We start from the raw sequence: 22,037 nt of genomic DNA, 5'->3' as shown, positions 1-22,037 counted from the left end.
TGTCTCTCTCACATAGACATCTCTGTGTGTCTCTTCCTCTCCCTTCTATTCTCTCTAAAATATCAATGGAAAAATATCCTCTGGTGAGGATTAACAACAACAAAAAAATAGCCTGTTATATTTGGTCAAATATTCATTTAACTCACCCCTAATGCCTTGGCAGGGTTAGACCAAATGACTTCACAGGCCCCATCCCTGCTCTAGAGGTAGAAAGAGAAAAGTAAAGGATTATTTCAAGTGCTCCTTATGATCTAGGCAAGTCCAGCTGCAATCAAAGTGGGCAGCAAGTACCGCCCCCCCCCCCCCAGCTTACTCTCCTTCCTCCTTCTAGACCTAGATTCTGGTGTTGTTCGGTGTGCTGTTGAGATAATGCCAAGGGTGAGCAGTGAGTCAGGTTCCCATGTGTTCTGTGTGTGCCTGTCACAGCCATTCTGTGTCTGTGCCAGCCCAAACAATTTCTCAGAGTGTTCCTTCTGGTCTTTCTTCTAGCCAACTCCCCGCTCCAAGTCATTCAAAGTCACTTGTAAAGGACTCCTGGGGCTTTGGGTCTGGATGGTATTGAGAAATCCTGAAAGCTGCCAGCATTAAGACTGGGGCTGAGACTCAGGGCCTGGCCTGGGTGAGGCTGGGTAGCTAAGAAATGCTCTGTTGAGGGTGTGAAGATTGAGAAGCCGGATGTGCTTTCAAAAGGCCCTTCACAAATCAAAGGCCCTTTCTGCGCCTGCATGGGGGCCTGGCTGCTGCCACTTTGGCCAGGCAGGAGGGGTCACTCATGCATCTCTGAAAGCCAAGCTTGGGAGAAGGGGTAGTTGGTTCCCATTTTGTTTGTTTTTAAGAGATCAGGCCTGGTCGCTAACCTTTTACTGAAACCTGCAGCTAAAGTTTTTTAAATTTCCTCTCCAAAACACACACGCACACGCACACGCACACGCACCCGCACTAGTTATTACCTGGCTGAGAGTTTCCAATAATAGTACTAGCACCACTTTTAGTAATAATAATAATAATAATAATAATAATACTCAATCCTTGCAGACACTTTGTAAATACTAATCTCAGGTTCTTAGGTCTGGGAAGTATTTTCTGTTCTAAATCCCAGTGCCATCAGAGTTTATAGACTTTTTAGAGACAAATTAATAAAGTTAAGCAACTCAAATCCAAAGCAATCTGTTTCTCTCTCATATGCACACCCTCTTCTTGGAAGAATGCATCTCTTATCCTTTGCCCTGGCCTGGAGCTTCTAGTGCTTTAAATATACGTATGTTTGTGTAGGAGGATGGAGATGGGAGCTTTCTGGCTGCTATCTGCCCATCCATCCATTCAATTTATTCATCCCACAAATATTTAGTAGGTAACCTACTGTGCTCTTTAAAGGGATGTACTCCCCTCCATCCTTTTAGTGGCTTCACCCACGTCTTTCAGGGCGTTTGGAGCTCTTACTTTCTTCTCTGTAACAGGGTAATAGTGAAAAAAGTAAGGGCTAGTATGAACAGAAGGAGGAAGAATGAGTGGGGTAATTGTTGAAGGAAAGCATGGAGATGCTGCATTTTCTCAAATCATTCAAGGTCCATTTTGTTTCCCTCATGGTTTAGGCTTTTTCTACATGTAGCTCTAAGAGGGAGCAAGAATGTAACTTAGGGTTGACTGGCAGAGCCCTGGGCCCAAGACCGCACCTTGGGTACCGGGGGTTAACTCTAGGACTGGATGTTTTAACCTCCAACATAAACTAACTCCTGGACTGGCTACCAAAGGGCCTTGCCAGCAGCTGGCTCTGAAGTTGGCTTTGGCTCTGAGCTAGATCTGTGGAAGTTGGGGCCCAGGCTCCTCACTCAGCAGCTTGTATTGATCTCCAGGCCTCTTTTGTCTCCTCCTCCTCCTCCTCCTCCTCCTCCTCCTCCTCCTCCTCCTCCTCCTCCTCCTCCTCCTCCTCCGTGGAAGCCTCTCCCCCTCTAACTGGCCGCTTCTCAGCCTCTTCCGCTTTCCTCCTCTGCTTCTAATGAATTGGAATTTCTGAGAGCCGCCAAGGCTCTGGGAGTTTGACAAAACTGTCCTTGCTCTTTCTGCGTTTGCCCAGTCAAGGGTATCTTAGCCGGAGGTTGAAGTGATGCTTTTAGTCCCGGTGATATGATTGCATAGCAACACAGAGCAGCTCCGAGAGGGGAGGAGGAGAAGGAGAAGGAGGGCAGGGAGGTGGGAGAGACAGAGGGAGAGTGTGCACACAGCAGCTGTCAGCATCCCTGTCTCAGGGACTTCTTTGCTGATTCACAGAAGCAGTCCAGCCCCGGGCCTCCTAGCTCCCAGTTACCGCCTGCTCCTCAGACCTGACGGACTCAGAAGGTAGGCCACAGAGAAATGATTTTTAAGCCTCACCCTTTTTCTTCTAGCTGAGGGAAAAAGACTGAGGGAGGGGAAGCTCCAGAGGGGTGTGTGTGTGTGTGTGTGTGTGTGTGTGTGTGTGTGTGTGTGTATGCGCACGCGCGCACGCAGACAACACACACACACACACACACACACACACACACACACGCTGCCTGCTGCCTGTGTGTGCCTTTAGGGAAAAACTTGCATTAAAACATACCCACAATGAAGTGGCTACTGCTTGGATTTATAGAGGGGGAAAAGATGCCTAGGAATAGAAACTCAAGCCAATTTGAGCAACTAATGAATTAGAAGAAGGTCCAAGAGGAGGGGGTGTTATTTGTTTGTTTGCTTGTTCTCAATGACATGCTTTTTGTCCACGAGTGGAAGGACAAAAATCCACGGGTTTGGATTTCCTGGTGGGAGGGAAGGGGTGTGGAAAGCATTGGCTGAAAAGGGAGGAGAAAGGAAACGTGGGAACTTGCAGCAGGTTCCCTGAACAAATGTGTGCCTTGTCCGCAGACAGGACACAGGAGTGTCTCCGTGGAGTAAACGGGACTCTGACCTAGGATCCTGGGGTGGAAGGCACAGCCTCATCTCTGCATTTACTACCTGGCTCAATCTGTCTTCCCTATTGCATTTCCCCCCTTGCTCTTCTCTTGGTTTCCTCTCTACCCTCTATAATCAGGAAGCGCCTCTCTACTCTTGGGAGCACAGCTTGGAGTGCTTTGAAATCAGGGTTACCTTTCCTGAAGTCAAGCACCCATTCCTTTTGTTCTCCTTACCCTTCTCCGGCAGCAGGCCCAATGCCTCAGCCTGGTAAGTTGACTTGAGACTGTGTGGGGAGTTAAAGCTTATCCTGCCTTTAGTAAGCAGGTGAAGCCAGGCTGCCCAGGTGTTGGGTCCAAGCAGGTTGCTGGGCTGGGCTGGGGTGGAGTGGAGTGAAGTAGAGAAGGAGGGATGGCAGCAGTGACAGCTTCTGCTTCCATTGAGAGCATGGTGTATGCTGTCTGGGAAAGAACATACTTTTCCCTTATGTTTTCTTTCTGATTGTTCAAAAGAACAAAAGTCTTTAATAAGCTCTATATCTAGTTCACCTTAGCTCCTGACTTTTCCAAAGGAATCCTTGTTTCTAGATGAAAGGCCCTTGGGTAAATCACCTTGGGGGCCCTGTGGGGACGCCAAACCTCAGATCTTACCTCTGGGATCTGGGTCGGAGCTGGTTCCAGACAACCTTGGGGCCTTTTAGGAACACCCCTTCCCCCTCCTGGAAAGGCCATGCTGCTAGTGGAAGTGATAAGTGTCCTGACCCTGAAAGAACACTGAGCCCCTCTTTTCCTGGGTAGGCCAGCCTCCATCCTACAGTCCTGCTTCCTGCAAACTATTGCTGGGGGATTAAGGCACATGGAAAGGGCTCCTCTTCCTATGAGATTTGTTCCCTGAGGCATTCCTCCCTTGTTAAGTGTCTCTGAGCTCTGGGCCAGAGGACCCTTTAGCTCCACAGTCACCCAAAAGGAGGGGAGCGTGGCTTGAAGCAGCAAATTCTCAAAGACCCAAGAGCCAAATACAGAGAACACATCTGGGTTGCAGAACTTTGAACCATAGATACACAGAAGTTTCTCATGTTAAATCTGCCACAATGACAGATAGGGTGGGCTCTCACTAACAAAACCCAAGAGATATCCTTCTAAACTTGCCGTGGACACTCACCCCAAGGGAACCCACTCTGCAGAAATAATAGTATGAAGCTGCATTCCTCCTTTACAAAGGATTCTAAACACAAAGCAGCAACTAAAATAGCAAGTGAGATAAATCCTCTGAAGACAGCATTTATCAAACCGATAATCCACAGACCATGGTTCTGAGAGAATGTTAATAGATTCCATTTTAAAATAAGGAGTGGTGGTGGTGGTGGTGGGTGCATTTTGTGGTCCAATACTTTTTTGAAAATGCTTTAAAACAATTCTCTTGGAGACTCACAATGCATATAAGGATATTAAAGGTTCTGAAGACTTGGACATGGACAATAGTGGGAGCAGGGTGGAGATGGAAGAGGGCATAGAGTTGATAAATGGTGATGGAAAAAATAAAATAAAATAAAATAAAATAAAATAAAATAATAAAATAAAATAAAAATGGTTCCTAAGGGGTCAATGATAAAAAGAAAAAAAGGCCGAGGAAGACTGCTCTAGTTGCAATTTAAGGTAACTATTTGTAACTTCTCAGGCTGACATAGCTGCAAAGTTGTCAATAATGTTTTAGTACCACAATTATTATTATTATTATTGGGTTGTTGTTTTACATTCTTTATGTGGTGCCTATTCTACTAGGTTGGCCTTTACTGTTTAGCTGTGATAACAGTAGTTCAAATTATCTTTCTGTAAATTTGTGTAATTATGGATTGATTTCAAAATCTCAATTTGTTACTTAAATATCTATAACTTAATTTAAAGCTCATTTTAAAACAAAAGATAACAAAGCATGTAATATTATACACATGAAAAAATAAATAAAGGTTCTGAGGACTGCTATAAATAAATCTGCTTAATTTTGTTTAACCCAGTATAGAGAAGGCCCTCAGGTAAATTGCCTTTTAAAGGGCCCTGATTTGCAGCACTTAATCCCAAACTGATTTGACCAGGGAACAGTTTTCTACATGGAAAACACTTTAACATCTTCCAGATACAGTTTTGGGAATTGCTACTCAAAAAAATAAAATAAAATAAAAAATAAATAAAAAGCTGGAAGAAATTGCCACACGAGGGAAAAAAAACCCTGGTAAGATAATCTAGTCCAGCACTGCATTTTTAAATGTAAAAAAGATTAAGAGGTTAATCAAATTGTTCTCTTTCCCAAAGCCGATGAGTATCTGAGAGAGTGAATCCTTATCTCCTGATTGTCAGTCCACTGTGCCCAACTGCAGCTTCTCTTACAGGTTTCCTCCCATGAAACTAGTCCCAGGAAAATGAGTCAGGTTTAAGGAATAATACCATCATTTTGAAAACAGCATTTATATCGTATACTAGTACATTTCTTTTAATATTTTGTTATTTTCGAAAACTATGAATTTTCCTTTCAGCATGGGATTTGTTGCATTTTTAAATAATGTATTATGAAAATGTTTATACATTCAAAGAGGTATCCTATCTAATAATAGACAAACATGGTAATTGACCGTACCTTCGCTATACCTCCCATTGGCTAATCAGCTCAATATGCAAATTAACCACCAACAAAATGGCGGCTAATTTGCATACTGCAGGCAGGGCAGGACAGCACCATCCTGCCTACCCCACCGCCACCCGGGCCTGCTATTTGCGACCCAGAGTGGTGGGATGGGACAGCGCCATCCCACCTGCCCTGCCGCCATCTGGGCCTGCTATCTGTGACCCGGGGCAGCGGGCATCCGTGTGCGACCTGACCCGGGGTGGCTGGGTGGGGCAGCAGCGATCCACCAGCCCGTCCGGGCATCCCGTGTGTGACCTGACCCGGGGCGGTTGGGCGGGGCAGCGGCGATCCGCCGGCCTGCCCGGCTGCCATCCGGGCGTCCCATGTGCGACCTTACCCGGGGCGGCCGGGATGGGCAGCAGCGATCCGCCGACCCGTCCGGGCATCCCGTGTGCGACCTGACCCGGGGCGGCCTGACAGGGCAGCAGCGATCCGCCGGCCCACCCGGCCACCGTCCAGGCGTCCTGTGTGTGACCTGACCCGGGGCGGTTGGGCGGGGCAGCGGCGATCCGCCGGCCTGCCCGGCTGCCATCCGGGCGTCCCATGTGCGACCTTACCCGAAGGCGGCCGGGATGGGCAGCAGCGATCCGCCGACCCGTCCAGGCATCCCGTGTGCGACCTGACCCGAGGCGGCCTGACAGGGCAGCAGCGATCCGCCGGCCCACCCGGCCACCGTCCAGGCGTCCTGTGTGCGACCTGACCCTGGGCGGCCAAGAAGGGCAGCAGCAATCCACTGACCCATCCGGGCATCCCGTGTGCGACCTGACCCAGGGTGGCTTGACGGGGCAGCAGCGATCCGCCGGCCCGCCCGGGCGTCCCGTGTGCAACCCGACCCGGGGCGGCGCCCCAACCCCCAGATCGGCCCTGCTGTGAGCGCGACCCGGGGAGGTGGGGCAGGCACCGAGAGATCGGGCCTGCCATCTGCCACCCGGGGAGCGGGCCTAATCAGCAGGTGGTTATCTCCCAAGGGGTCCCAGACTGTGAGAGGGCACAAGTGGGGCGGAGGGACACCCCCCTCCCGCCAGTGCACAAATTTTTGTGCACCAGGCCTCTAGTCCTATATAATAAAAGCCTGATATGCAAATTTCCCCCTCGGGCAGTCGTTCTACCGGGAGTTTGACTGCTTGCTATGACGTGCACTGCCCACCAGGGAGCGGCGTAGAACACAGCAGGCGTTGGCAATGCAGTGCTGGCAGCAGGCCGCAGTGGAGGCGCTGCCACCCTGATGTGCCCCAAGGAGAATGGGACTGTGGCGGGATGGTGGAGCAGATGAGCAGGTGGTGCCAGGTCAAGGCAGGTGTGAGCGGGGCCAATCGCCCCACCAATTGCCCCGCAGATGGCAACCAATGGTGGCAGCAGGGGGCAGGGTTGCCGCCGGCTCCCAGGTGCTGAGAGAGCCAGGCAAGGGGATGGTGGAGCAGGTGAGGGGGTGGTGCCAGGCCAAGTTGGGGTGCCAGGCAGGGCTACGAGACTGGGGGCACAAGCTGGGGCTCGATCTCTGCAGGCCACCCTGAGGGACCCCATGCATGCATGAATTCATGCAACAGGCCTCTAGTAAAGAATAATGTAATGAAAATCAGGTTACCAACAACTCAGCTTCAGAAAAAACATTATCAGTAAAGATGAAACCCTATCTATCTTTCTGTAATTAGAGCTCTCTCCTTCCCCCCCTCTCTCCAAAGTCACCCTTCTCCTGGATTTTGGTGTTTATTATTCTCATGTATTTATTTAAACTTTTACTACATATGACTGTCTTTAAACAGCATATACCACTGCTTTATGTCTTAAAAATTTATATCGATGGTCTGAATTCTTCTCCAATTTCTTTTCTATTCTGTGCTGTATTTGTGAAATTTAACCATGTTGTGCCATGTGGCTCTAGTTCATTTTTTTTTTTACTATTGTATAGCATTCCATTTAATGAATATGCCATGATTTATTTATTCTGCTGTTCATGGACAATTAGGCCATTTCCAGTTTTGGGCTCACAGTTAGGGTTTACTATAATCATTCTTGTGTGGATATTCTTATGTGACCGTTGCTATCTGGTTTGTATCTAGGAGGGAATTGTCCCATCACAGGGTCTGAGAATCTTCACCTTTGGGAGATGTCATCAAATTGCTCTCCCAAATGGTTTACTAACTTGCACTGTATAAAGGTTTCAGATGTAGTTCATTAATTGACCCCTAGAATAAAATTAGAGGGAAGGGAAGGGGTGTGGAAAGCATTGGCTTAAAAGGAAGGAGAGAGGAAACATGGGAACTTGCAGCAAGTTCTGATGTTGTGCATTAATTGGCTTTTAGAATAAAATTCTCCCCAAGGGATATGTCTCTGATTTTGTCACAGGAAAATAAATTTTATATCTCAAAGTTGCTTGACAGCTAATAACTTCTCAGGAACACATTTCATTGTTTCCATTTGTAAATGAGAGGGTTGGCCTAGATAATTTCTAAGATCCTTCCAGGTTGACAATCTGAATTTCCATGATTTATTCATTAAGTGAGAGCATCTGAAGCAGAACCTTGGTTTTTTGCTACATTGCAGGAATTATTTTAGGAACACATAACAAGGTTTGGTACCAATGAAATATGTGTCTCGTCTCTTAGTGTCATGCTGTCAGGTAGAAAGGCAGTACTGTGAGACACAGGGCCATCATGCAGCATTACCTTGGATTGGAGAGCCCACAAGAACGGATGTCTTCTTCCCACTGCCCTGTTCTTTCCTGAGCCTCTCTGATTTAAAAGTCTTCCCTATTTATTTTTTTCTCCCAAGAAGCTTGTTGTATGTATGTATGTGCATATATATATATATATATATATATATATATATATATAATTTGTACACACACAAAGTGTATAAAGTCAAAAGGAGACTCCCCTTCATACAACTCTCCAGAAGTAATGTCACTAAGCAGTTTTATGTGTCCTTGAAGGCTTTCTTTCTGTGCACACAACACACAGATTTTTTTCAAAAGGTTTTTTACAAAATTGGAGTTGTATCAGACATATTATTCTGACACCTGTTTTCTTTTACCTAAAATATATACCTTTAACATCTGTTCAAATGAGTGCATAGAAATCTACCTCTTTTCAACAGCTGCATAATATTCCATTGTGTGAATGGCTATGCTAATAGATATATGAAGTAGGTCTTTTTGTTATCCCTGTTTTACAGATGAAAGGACTAAAAAGCACAGTAAGTGAGGGAGCTTGTCCAAACCTGTGCTAATAAGTGGCATGGCCAGGATGCAAACCCGAGCATCCTGGCTCAGAGTAAGCACCCTTAACTGTAATGCTGTGCTGTCTCTCAGATATAGTCCACTTAACTAGTCCCCTGTGGATGGGATTTTGAATTGATTACAGTTTTGCTATTGCAAATAATACTGCAACATACGTACTTGCTTACTTCTGCAAGTATTTCTGTAGGCTACGTTCTTAGACTTCTCCAGTTTATAGGTGGAAAAAGCTTATTCATTCAGTCAAGAAATATTTACTAAGCTCTAAGATACTGGGGAAGCTCTGAGGTCAGACTAGGGGAATTGACCAGAATTTTACTTCTCTAATGTCCTAGGAATGTCATTTAAATATTTTGTAGAGTTTACCAGTTGGGTGATACTCTAGGCCCCAGACTCACTGCACCCTGTCTGTTCTCAATTGCTCTTGTCTTTGCATGATAAGTCAGCTCTTAGGCTCCCACCTGGTGGCCCCTAGCCAAAAGTCTTCTGTACTTGCTTGGGGTCAGTAACTACAATGCCTCAGAGCCTAGGTTATAGAATTTACAGAGGTGGAACAGTGGAACAGTGAAGAACTGGTATTCTGGGACACATTTACCTAGATACGAACCCCAGCTTCTCAGCTCTTATTCACAATGCCACTTTAAACACGTTACTTACTACCTCTGTGCCTCCATGTTCTTATGTGCACAATAAGACAACATACCAGATGCTTCATAGGCTTAAATGACCTGTATGTAGATTGATCTATAATAATAAAAGTGTAACATGCAAATCGATCCAACGACGGAACATCAGAATGACCGTCCGGACGACCACACTATGACACACACTGGTGCCAGGTCAGCCAAGGTGGGTGCGATGTGATTGGTTGGGGGGCTCCCAACATCGCCCCACAGAGGGAGGCCTAGACCACCTGCTGGTGGGGTGATCAATCGAGGGGGAAAGAGGGGTGGTGGCGGACTTGGGCAGCGCCAGGCCAAGGCGGGTGCAGGTGGGGGGCAGGGCCGGCTGCCAGCTGGAGAGAAGCCTGGGTGCCGGTAGCCGGAAGGAAGCCGGTGCTGGCAGCCGGGGGAAGGAAAGCTTACCCTTGCACTAATTTCGTGCATTGGGCCTCTAGTTAGTTAATATATGTGAAACATGGAATAAAGTAAGTTTAACTGATATTATTTATTTGGCTATAGAAAAACTGCTACATCAATCTTTCCATAAAAGAGTTCAAGGTGTCCCTGGCATTTTTGTGAGGAGTGTGGAGGGAGGGAAGAAGAAAATATCTGTTAGGTAGCTAATATACTCACATGGTTCAATACTCAAAAGATACAAAAAGATATTCCATAAAAATTACCTCTCTTATTAGCAACACAGAGCTTTTGCAGGTGTGGGTAGTTATTCTAATTCTCAACCCAAGCAGTGATTATATGGGGATTGACTTAATAAAATTCAATATATTTTATGTGCATGTTTTATGCAGTTTTTGTAACTATATTTCTCAGTTTTAAAAAAGGGGAGAAAATAGAGAAAAATTCCAATGGCAGTCAATGTTAACAGGTTCTTTTGTAATACTTTCAAAGATATATTATTGTATATATAAGCACATATTTTCCTTTTTTGCACATATATAAACAAACCATCTTATTTTTTTCTTCTTTTCTTTTCACTTAAAAATATATCTTAAGAGGTTGTTCCATATTGGCACATAAAAAGTTTTTAATTCTGTTTTTAATAGGTGTATAGAATTCCATTGAATGGACACACATTTATTTAACTAGTCCTCTAGTAAAGAACATTTTGGTTGTTTGCAGGTTGTTTTTGTTTTTGCCATTTCAAGTCTTGCTTCAAATGCTAACATTCTGCATACATCATTTCACAGAAATGCAAGGAAATATGTATATCCAAAATCTTTCTCTTCATGATTCCTGGGATTTGTACCTACAAAGTTAGTCTATACATTTACCTAATTGGAGTTCAATTCAATAAATCAACCCAGGAAACATTCACTGAGTGCCTGCTATGCGCCCTGCACTATGCTAAAAATAGGTGGGATAGAAATAAATATCAGACATGGACCTTGTCCTCCATGAGCCAACAATCTTGCTTTCATGCTAAAATTCTGGTATTTCCCATGTGTTTTTAAAGCTTTTATCTCTGTACCTCCATGTTCTTATGTGCACAATAAGAGGAACAATGTCTCCCCACAATCCTCCTGTAAGGGCCTCCTATGTGTACCTTTGAGAACCAGGAAGAGTATTCCTAGTGGTAAAAAAGCCACAGGTTGATATCCATCAGGACCCTTAGAGGAGAGCACAGAAGAGTTAGTTCCACCCCAAAAGCATCCTCCAGTACTCTGTGCATCCAAATATTCTTTCTCACCTTACATCAAAAGCACCTGTTCCATAGATACATCCTAAATCCCTTCAACTTAAGGTGAACACTTTTTCCTCTGTGTCCTCTCATTGCATGCTTTCTTGTCCTACTTACGGTACAAATCATTTTCTCTCTTAAGTTATACTTTTTTTGTTTATATATCTTATTTCCTAAACTTGACCAGTTGGGGACCAAGTTGGATTCATCTCTGCTTCCTCATAGCCTCTGCAAATTAGACAAAGGAATAGGAAGAGAATCAGTATGTACAGATAGTAATTAGGGACAGGATGGAGATAAATAGAGGGTCAGAAAGAATATTCTTTGTGTAGAACAAAGAGTACTGGACAGGAGTCAGGAGGCCCAGGTTCACTTGTGTCTCAGCATCTTCATCTGTCAGATGGGATCATAATTCTGGTTGGGCCAACCTTACCAGGTTGCACTGAGGATCAAGAAAGACAGTACAGCAGAATGCAAAGCATGCTATACAAATACAGGGAATGCTTAAGTTTTAATGTGTGGCAACTCTGAAACATTAACATTTTATAAATTAGCAAACCAAGGTCTGGAGAGGTGAAATGACTTGAAGTTACAGTTAGTGGCAAAGTCTGAAAATACCCGAGGCTAGTCATGCTAGAACCAAGAGGAGTATATTGCTGCCTGCATTGAGATTGGAAGCTCCAAGTTCTCTAACTCCTGGGTTTGGTTTATTTTTGTTTGTGAACAATCAATTATACATCAGGAAGTTAATCTGTAAGTGAATCTCAAAGGAGAAAAAGAGATAGTTTGTGACATAAGAAATACACCTGGCCACAAAAAAATGTAGTGGGAGAGTTAAACATCTGTAATAATTAAGGAAATACAAAGCAATCTTCAAGATGCCATCATCACTTACAAATTTGGCAAAGATATTTTTAAAATAAGATTATTTCACTGTTGGCAAGTGTTCTGGAAAACTGGCACTCTCATACATTGCCGGTGGTAGTATAAAGTGATCTAACTTTTTTTCTAGAGCAATTTAGAACTATGCATCACAGCTGAAATTGGTTCATACCCTTTGATCCAGGAATTCTCCCTTCTAGGAATTATCCCAAGGAAAGAATTATAAATATTCACATGGCTGTTCATTGCAGTGTGACTTATGTCTAACTATAATGATATATCCAGTCAATGAAATGGTATACAATAATGATTACAGCTGACATTTATTGAGCAGTGTACTATTTCCAGACACTATCCTAAGTTTTAGTCATTAGAACAATTTTAATCATTAGAACAATTCTATGAGGGAAGTATTGTTGTCATCCCAATTTTTCAGACGACATTGAAGTACAGAGAGATGAACTTGTCCCAGACCACACTGCTATTTGGTTGAATAGTATGAATTTGACTCTAGGTTTGTCTGATGCAAAAGCCCATGGCCTCAACAACACCACTCTATCACGTTTGCTGCCATTAGGAAATCATGTTTTAGAGGAATAGTTAGTGACATTCTAAAGTGATTGTGATATAAATGGCAAATGAAAAAAGGCATAATACAAAATTATATATATATATAATGGCAAATGAAAAAAGGCACAATACAAAATTTCATATATATATATATATATATATATATATATATATATATATGTCCTATGATGACAATTTTATTTTTAAAGTATATGTATATATTTTTCATAGTAAAACTATATAGGGCTTCAAACCTTCAAACCTGCTAGTAATGGTAATTTCTGGATGGTAGTATTTATTATAGATTAGTTTTATTTGCATCCTTATAATTTTTGTGTTTTCCAGTTTTTCTATGAAAAACACGCACTACTTGTGTAATTGGCAAAAATGAAAATGTTAATATAAAAAGAGGTCTGAAAACAAGCCTTTGTAGTTTCATTCTTATAGCGCATTCTTAGCAATACTTCATTTTTACCTGAGGTACTAACTCTTTTATGTTGGTGTTGGATCAGAGGGGAGCCACCTTTTAAACTATTCTTTGGGGAATTTATTTGGGGATGAGGAGTTATGTAATATCTAGGGAATTTGACTACAAGAAAGTGTCCATAAATTTCTGCACCTTCATCATCTATAGTAATTCCCATCATCTGTAGTAATTCCCAATGTTTGGACCATAGACCCCTGAGTGGAGGGAAGGGTGTTTAATGCAAGGAGTCTACAGATCAGATCTTTAAATGAATAAGTGTTGCCCTGGCTGGTTTGTTCAGTGTTTAGAGCATCAGCCCACAGACCAAAGGGTCTCAGGTTCGATTCCTGGCCAAGGGCACATATCTCGGTTGCAGTTTTGTCCCTGGTCCCTCTAGTGGCATATGCGGGAGGCTACCAATTGATGTGTCTCTCTCATGCCAATGTTTCTCTCTCTCTCCCCCTCCTCTCCCTCTCTTTCCCTCTCTCTAAAAATTTAATGGAAAAAATATTCTTGGGTGAGGAATAATAATAGTAATAATAATGCTATCATTTTAAAAAATAGATGTGTTTTTTCTCACTCTGTATGTACTTAAAATACAGCTACTATTGTAGATATGAGTGGGTGAAGTGTGATTTTTTTAAGTTTAAGAAGGGACTCTTTCTTATGCCGAAAGTGTTGGGTACCACTGAAATAGAGACTAAAAATGATGGTTATTGAATCATCAGCATAAGGAATTAAATATGCTTACTTCCTGTCCTTTGGGATCAGGGTTCGCATATCTTTGCCCAGCACTTTTATCATTTGCAAACATTGTCTTTGCTACCCATTCTCATTACATTGGTGTATAGTCACTAAGCTGTCAATTGGTTTAAGCATCTAATTTTTTCACTCATATCTTCCTTTTATAAGCTTACTGACTAACATATAAAGCTGACTGTGTCTCAAGCATAGCTTATTATGGAACACTGCTCTCACCCCCACCACACCAAATTTGCTCCTTCTCTCTCTTACTATCAACAACATTATCCACCCAGCTCCCAAATTAGAAACCTTTGTCTTCTTCACTTCCCTCACCCTTCACTTTACATCCAATTGATCACAGAGCCCAATGTATTTAATCTCTTCAGTATATCTCAAAGCCATGCTCTCTGTTTCATCCTCACCACAACTGCCTGCCTATTGTAACAGCTTCTCAATGGGTTCTTTCCCTGGGAGAATCGCTTCACAAGGCAGCCAGAGGCTCTCTCTAAAATGCAAATCTGGTCATGTCATTCCCTGGCTTAAAGTCTTCAGTGCCTCCCTGTTGTCTACAAGACAAAGCCTAGAAGCCTCTGCTTGTCATTCAAGGCACGGCCCAATCTGGCCACAGCCTCATTTTCCAACCTCATCAGCTACTTCCCATAAGGCACCTGCCTTGTATTCTGATCACATCATACATTTTATTTTCATGCTGTTTAGGATGTTCTTTTTGTTTTATCTTCTCTGTCTAATGACAATCTAACTTCTATTTCTTGACTCACCTCAAGTATATTTCCTCTAGGAGAGACTGTTCCTGACCTGACCAGGTAGAACTCACCTCATCTATCCCTTCACTCCATCCCATCAATACTTCTACTATTATTATTATTATTTTGGTCAGATTGCTTTTTTTAATACTTCTATTATTAATGCAAGTTACACTTTATGGCCTGATTTTCCCCACATCTGTTTTCTCTGTATGTAAACTCCTCATGGGGCAGGCACCATGTCTTTTTCATCTCTGTGCCTCCTAACTCTAGCCATACTGAACTTTATAATTATAATTATACTTTGAACATGTTAAGGTTTTTTTGCACAGATGGATCCCTCTGGTGAGACTGCCCTTCTCCCTTTCTCCCCTTCTCTGCAAAGGCAAACATCTACTCATCCTTCAAGACTCACCTCATGGACGGACCCGGAGAGTATTATACTAAGTGAAATAAGCCAGTCAGAGAAAGGCAAGCACCATATTATTTCACTTATTTAGGGGAATCTAATGAACCAAATAAACAAACAAAATAGAAACAGACTCAAAGAAGAAAGAACGACAGCTGTTAGAGGGGAGGGGGGTTGGGGAGCTGGGCGAAAAAGGTGAAGGGATTAAGAAAAGAAAACTCATAGACACAGATAACAGTATGGTAATTACCAGAGGAAAAAGGGAGTGGGGGGGGGGTAGGAGAGGGGAAAGGGGGACAAATGCTGATGGAAGGAAACGATTTGGAGTGGTGAACACACAATACAATATACAGGTGATATATTATAGAATTGTACCCCTGAAACCTATATAATTTGATTAACCAATGTCACCCCAATAAAATCAATAAAATTATTTTATTTATTTATTTTTTTAATCCTCACCAGAGGATATTTTTCTATTGATTTTTTAGAGAGAGTGGAAGAGAGAGGGAAAGACAGAGAGAAATACATTGATTGGTTGCCTCCTGCACATGCCCCGACCAGGGTCCAGGCCAGGGAGGAGCCTGCAACCAAGGTACATGCCCTTGACTGGAATTGAACCTGGGACCCTTCAGTCTGCAGGCTGACACGCTATCCACTGGGCCACACTGGCTAGGGCTAAAAATATATTTTAAGAAAAGATTCACCTCAAACACAGTCTTTCTGATATCTTTGCATGTTCTTAGATAGAATTAATTGTTTTCCACTGTGTTCTCTCCTAGCCTTCTGGTCAAATTTTAATTATAGCACTTGCCACATAAGCAGTTTATTATAATTATCAACTTACATGGCTGCCTCCTACCCTACCCCCATCCCTAGGCTGTGAGATGTCAGACAGCAAATCATCTTTGTATTTCTAGCACAAAATATAATGGATAAACAATAAATACTTCCTTGATCAATAATTAGACAAAGTCTTTTATGGTACATGGTTACCTGGAAAAAGCTATTGGGTAGGTCAGTAAGCTTTGAAAACTCATTAATACAACTGATAGAAGCACTTCTAGGTAAGAGCTGGATTGATGGATTGATAGGGCTTTTCTGGGTCTTGACTAAATCTTCCCTTGTTTTTTCTTCCAGGTGCTTATGATCAATGGTGGGTGCACTGCCCATCCTCACCCCCCGCCCCTCATGAGCCTTGGTTCTGATGCAACCTATGGTCATGCAGGGATGCCCTTACACCTTCCCACGATGTCATGAGTGGCAAGCCACTGACCATTTCCATCATAGCAACAGCCTCCGAAGTACCTGCCCCCAGCTTCAGGTAAGAAGCCAGTAGCAAAAGGAGAAAAAATGAATACAAGATCTGTATATGTTCTTGTGGGTGTCCATGCTTCCTAAAGCTCAGGGGTACTCTTCATATACATGAAACCCCTTGGATAGCACATGGCCTCCTTCTGGCCTGTCCCTTGTCATTCATGAGGCATTTTAGGGGAGGGAGGATTGGGCATGGAAATGTACTGGGCTGGGCAAGCCAAAGCCCACAATGGCTGAGGGGGCTGGTTTCATGTTAACTACCAAGGGGCGTTCCAGAAGACCGTACTCGTACAGGGCACAGTCTAGAACAAGCCAGGACCTTCCTTTGCCTTGGCTTCTCTGTGGCATACCTCATATTCTGCACCTCCTTCCATTTGCTCCTCTCAAGTACCTAGCCTTACTTGAAACTCCTGGCTCAGCCCCACTAAAAATCCCCTGTGCCTGATACCTGCTTCTTCTCTCTCCTCCCCTAGGAGTGTAGTTGTGGTACTGTGTGTGCCTGCTTGTGTATGTTGGTAGGTAGGCAGACAATGTGTGAGAGGCAGTAATCCTGAAGAGGGCAGCCAGAGAGGCCCATGGGAAAATTGAACTGACAAGGGAGAAGCATAAGCATATTTTGGCTTGCCCTACAGTGCTTTGGGGTCCAGAGGCCAAGAGGGTGTAAGAAAATACTATGTCTCCTAGTTTCTCACAGGTGGGCTGCTGTGCTAAAGCATTGCTGGGCGTACAGACAGCAGATGAATATACAGGGAGAAGGAAGGAAGGAAGGTGGTGGAAATGGAGAATGTAAGTGCCGGGGAGCCCATTTTGGGGGAGAATAGTGAGAGAGAGTCAAAGTCCAGAGAGGCATAAGATCCAGGTTCTCCTGAGCTATTTTCTCCACATCTAGCCAGAGAGAAAATGCTGCATCTAACATGTTCTCAAAGTCAGTGTCAACTTAGAGTCCCTCAGTACACCTACCTCTTCCCCAGAGTGGAACTTTCATAGGATCAAGGGATCGAGAAGCCTGGGCCCTTTCAAAAGATTTGCCCTGTTCATTGTCTGCCCCCGTCAAGCTTCACAGCCTAGGCACAGGGACCTGAGGGCTTCATTTTATGATTGACAATGGTGAGACCACCTTTTCCCCTCTGCCACTGTCCAGTCACTTCTCTTCCTTCCCGATGGCCCTGACTTTGTCTTAAAGTTTCAAGAGATGAGGAAAGAGCCCTGTGGGGAGTGGGGTTGAGAAGCAAATATCTTGGCCAGCTGTAGGAGGCCATTGATAGGGAAAGAAGACAATTATTGTTCATTATTTACCTATTGTTTGCCTTTCTCTGCTACATGGACTTGTGAGTATAAGGGGGAACTAGGAGGGGAGGACAGGGTGAAGGAACATAGTAAGGGAGCCAAGTAGGGGGTTAGGAGACTAAGAAGAAGGCTAGAGGGAATGAAAGGCTAACATGGGTGGAGCCAGCTCATTGTAGGCACTTCCTACAGTACCAGGAGAAGTTGGTTGTGGCTGGGTCACAAGGGACCATTTCTAACTCTGGGGCATTCCAAGTCCAGGAGAATCTGCAAGACTGGATTGAGCCCAATTATCCCAGCATAAGCAAAGCCGTGACCTGGAATGAGAGCCACTCTCCATGCTTAGCCTACCATCAATTGCCATCCCCCATCCATCCCAGACTCTCAGAAAGGGTCAGGCAGCTGCTCCAAGTATTCCTGTAGGTGGGCCTCAGCATGGAAACAATGTAGAACTGTGGAAAGCCCAGAAGACTCTGTGGGAGATAAATAAGGATGGGAACAGAACCCTTTTTGGTAAAATGAAGTGTTTCCCTTAGTGCTGAGGGGTGGGAGTCCAGCTTGGGAATGTTAACCTTTCCCCAGGCAAGTCTGCTGGAAAAGGAGGGTGTTCACATACAGAAGGGACCCTGCCTGTCAAGCCAGTGGCCCAGGGCAGCACAGGCAGGGCACAAGAGACTTTCTAGAACTGGGTCCCTACATAGAGCTGCTCACTGCCATTTTGCCCTTTCCTTCCCCTGCAGAGGTTCAAGGCTGTCCATAGACCATCCATTTCCCTCTGGCCTTAGAGTGTGGTGGGATGTCTGGGGGGGTATGACTTTCCTCCTACCAATCTCTGCATTCCAAAGGCAGGGCAGAGCACCCCCATGTTTCCACAGTGGGCTCAGATGAATCTTCTGCTGATCCTGCTACCCCACGGCTCTGTCCCCAGTTGTGACACACATATTCCTCACTGCCTCTAAGGACACTTACTTCGTCAAAGACAAGGCTTATTTCCAAGCCCGTCCTCCTAGCAGACCTTTGGGAAATTGCTTATCAGAGAGGTTTGTCACCAAAGTGGTCTGATCCTTTCCTCCACCTCAGGGGAGAGATGGGCCTGGAAGCAGCGTGAATCCTTTGTGTCTTCCACAGCAAATGAAAATAAGTCAGCAGGCACTACTCTCTGCATGCCCCTCCTCAGCACCATGGAATGCCCAGTCCCACTCCTGCCATCCTTGCCAGCTTGGGAGGGCCCTCCTGGCCCCGGTGTGGCGGGCCCAGTTGGGAGTGAGCCGGAATTCCCTAGGGACAAAGCTCTGATTCACCGGCTGAGCCCTTACATAGCCGCCCCCTCAAGATTCCTGGGGGGTCAGTAAACAAACAGGGTGACAGCTCCCACCTCTGGCCTGGCGAAGCTCTGCCTGCCCTCTCTGAGGGAGCCTGCTCAGAGCCTGTCAAGACTGCCTGTGGCTCACCAGGCATTGGGTCTGGATTCGTGCTGAGGGATAATCATGGAGCTGCTCCATCCTGCAACGGAATCCCTGCAGCACAGGTAGTGTCAGCTCTTTGGGATGCAGGGTGACTGAGTTAAGAGTTTTGCCCCAGAACCTGGCTGCTCCCTCAATTCCCTATTAGTATGTGGCTGCAAGCTGTGGTTTTAATGGTATGGTTGGTGTTCTAAATTGCCTGGAGAGTCTTGTGTGGGAAAGAAGTCTTGGGGGGAAGGAAACTAGACAATCTCAGCCACAAATGGGACCGTATTCTTTCCAGGGAAGGCAAGCAGGTGGACAGGCAGGCAGTGGGTTTCCCGGGGCTTGGGTGAAGAGGCTAAGCTGAGATTTCCTCCTCCACACCCCCCCTTCCTCCACCCTTACTGCCCCCCTTGTTGAGCAGTCTTGACATTGTGTTGGAGGCAGCTAACTTCTTAGGGCTTTTTGGCATAACCCCATTCATCCAAACCCTACATTACCCCAAAGAGCGAGCAAGTGATGGACTGTGGGCTTGGGTGCCCGAGATTTTGGCAGGCTCCATGGCTGGTCCTCTTAGCTGCCCACTCTGGTCTGAGCTTTCTTTTCCAGAGGTTGGGTAAAGGATGGGACCCTGAAATAGGAGCTTACAGCTCATCTTTATTTCTGTGGTTGGCAGCATTTGGGGAAATTCTGAGCAGCTCTTACCTAATGCAAGGACTTCCAGGTTCACACCTGGGCAGTAGTCCTAGCAGAATTTACAATAATAAGAGTAATACTATAGTAATCAGCAGCCATATGTGACTGACCTGTAACAAGAGTGGACCTTGCAATGAACAGAGCCACCGAGTCTTTCTTTATCTCACCCCCAAACATACCCTGGAACAAGCCCTTATCTTTCCTTGTTCACACCTGTCCCACCCTTGTCTTCCTACAGACCAGGGTGAGGCACACTCCAGGGGTCACAGGATGTCTGTATTTCTGTCCAGGTTAGAGCTGCTGCCATCTCCCCTGTACCTCCTCAGGATGGTGCTGGGGTTTTCTGCCTAAGCACAAAGCTGTTCAATGGGTCTGTTGGTACCTCTGGACCCCTGGAACCATCAGCCATGAATCTGTGTTGGAATGAAATCAAGAAGAAGTCTCACAACCTCCGGTAAGGCCTGCTCCCTACAAACAGGGGCCGTAGGAACCTGGCTTAGACAGTGTTGGGCTCCTTTTACTGCTGCAGCCTGTCATTCTCCTCTCAGCCTGTACCTCACCCTTTCATTAGCCTAACTGTCTCCTTCTCCTCCCTTTTCTTCTCTGGCACTGGAGGAAAAACCTGGGTCAGAAATCAGGAGACTTGGATTTGAGCCTCAGGTTTAAGTAGTTGTGTCACCTTGGCTGAGTGGTTTTAGTTATCTGAATTTTAGCTTCCATTTGTTTGGGTTATTTTTAAGGAAAAAAATGGGTGAAGGAATAATACCTGTCCTACCTACCTCACAGTGTTGTCATGAGAATTCAACTAAGATATGAAAATGCTTGCTAAACTTAAAAGCACTGATATATAAATGAAGGATATGATTATTTCCTCCTCCTCCTCCTCTTTGCATAACTGTTCTCCATCTTGCTAGATCTCATCTGCTCTCTCTCCCATTCTTTCATCCCTCTTTTCCAGGAGTAGGGAACCTTTTTTCTGCCAAGGGCTATTTGAATATTTATTTGTGGGCCATACAAAATTATCAGCTTAAAAAATTAGCCTGCTATATTGGTCAAACATTTAATTAACTCACCCCTAATGCCTTGGCAGGGCCAGACCAAATTATTTTGAGGGCCTTATACGGTCCTCAGGCCGGATGTTCCCCACCCCTGCTCTATTCCCATCCATTCGTTATTAACCCACCTAGTGCTCCGCAAACTGAGGACAATTCAGTAAGAGCTGGAAGGCAATTTCTATATCAGTTGTTCCTTTTTTCCCTACCCCTACTGTATCCCCTACCCCACACTTTTCTTCTCCACACTATATCATCAAAGCCCAAACCTGTAGTTTCTGGTAAGCTCTAGTAGGGATGAGGCAGTGTGGAGAAATTGAAAAAAAATGCAGGCTCTGGAGTCAGATAAAACTAAATTCAAATTAAAATTCTATTAGTGACTTAACTATGTGATCTTGAGTAAATTACTTAACCTCTCTGGGCAATACTGTAGTAGTGCCTACCTAATAAAGTTGCTCTGAGAATTAGTGGAAACAAAAATTTAGGGGAAGGGCTTGGCCCAGGTAATAAGGAGGCAATGCATCATTATTGTTGCCAGCTAAGGGGAATGGACTCGATGACTGCACACAGCCTAGGCTGGCCTCCAGCTTCCTACCACCTGGACCTCAGCTCATGGTTCATTTGTGGGGGAAGGCTGACAGAGATGATTATACGGTGCACATTTTTAATATGCCATATGTTATACCTCTAGCCTATGTTGCTATTATTCTTTGGGACCCTTGGACCTCTTTTATTTATATGCATCCTTGCACATGTGAGTGCCTACACTCAACCCCCTGACTTGCCCTTCCCACTTATTGCATCCTTCCCTGCTCAGAGAACAGGCTCCAAAAAGCCTCTGTGGATGAGCAGTTGGCATGAGTTGAGTTCCTCTAGGGCAGTGGTCGACAAACTGGGGCTCGCGAGCCACATGTGGCTCTTTGGCCCCTTGAGTGTGGCTCTTCCACAAAATACCATGTGCGGGCGCGTATGTACAGTGCGATGGAAACTTCGTGGCACATGCGCAGAAGTCATTTTTTTGTGGAAAAGCCACACTCAAGGGGCCAAGCTGCATGTGGCTCGCGAGCCGCAGTTTGCCGACCACTGCTCTAGGGCAAGAGGGCAAGAAGACAGCTGTCATCTCTAATGCCCTTGCCCAGTTTTCTGCCTTTCCTAGCCTGATGCTGGGCATGCGACTGATTTAACTGATGTCCACAAAGTGACAGGTTAAACCACTTAAGTTTGGGATA

The 22,037-nt window shown here is 44.9% G+C and overlaps 1 protein-coding gene across 2 annotated transcripts in view; it reads left to right on the top strand.

Moving 5' to 3' along the window:
- Nucleotides 1-2,265: 2,265 nt before the first annotated feature.
- Nucleotides 2,266-22,037, top strand: part of DRP2 (dystrophin related protein 2) — a 42,404-nt gene continuing 22,632 nt past the window's right edge. The window contains exons 1-2 of one of the 2 annotated variants that reach the window (XM_023750440.1): nt 2,266-2,337; nt 20,047-20,210. In XM_023750440.1, the coding sequence (XP_023606208.1) occupies nt 20,164-20,210 (47 nt within the window). In that variant the 5' untranslated portion in view covers nt 2,266-2,337; nt 20,047-20,163. Of the gene's footprint in view, nt 2,338-16,165; nt 16,339-20,046; nt 20,211-22,037 lie in introns of those variants that run through there. The other variant, XM_023750439.1, reaches the window with a different exon arrangement.

This window comes from Myotis lucifugus, unplaced genomic scaffold, assembly GCF_000147115.1.
Source record: "Myotis lucifugus unplaced genomic scaffold, Myoluc2.0 scaffold_13, whole genome shotgun sequence".
NCBI classification, from domain to species: Eukaryota; Metazoa; Chordata; class Mammalia; order Chiroptera; family Vespertilionidae; genus Myotis; species Myotis lucifugus.
Note: the sequence above shows the minus strand (reverse complement) of the source record. Positions and strands in the feature narration are given on the sequence as shown.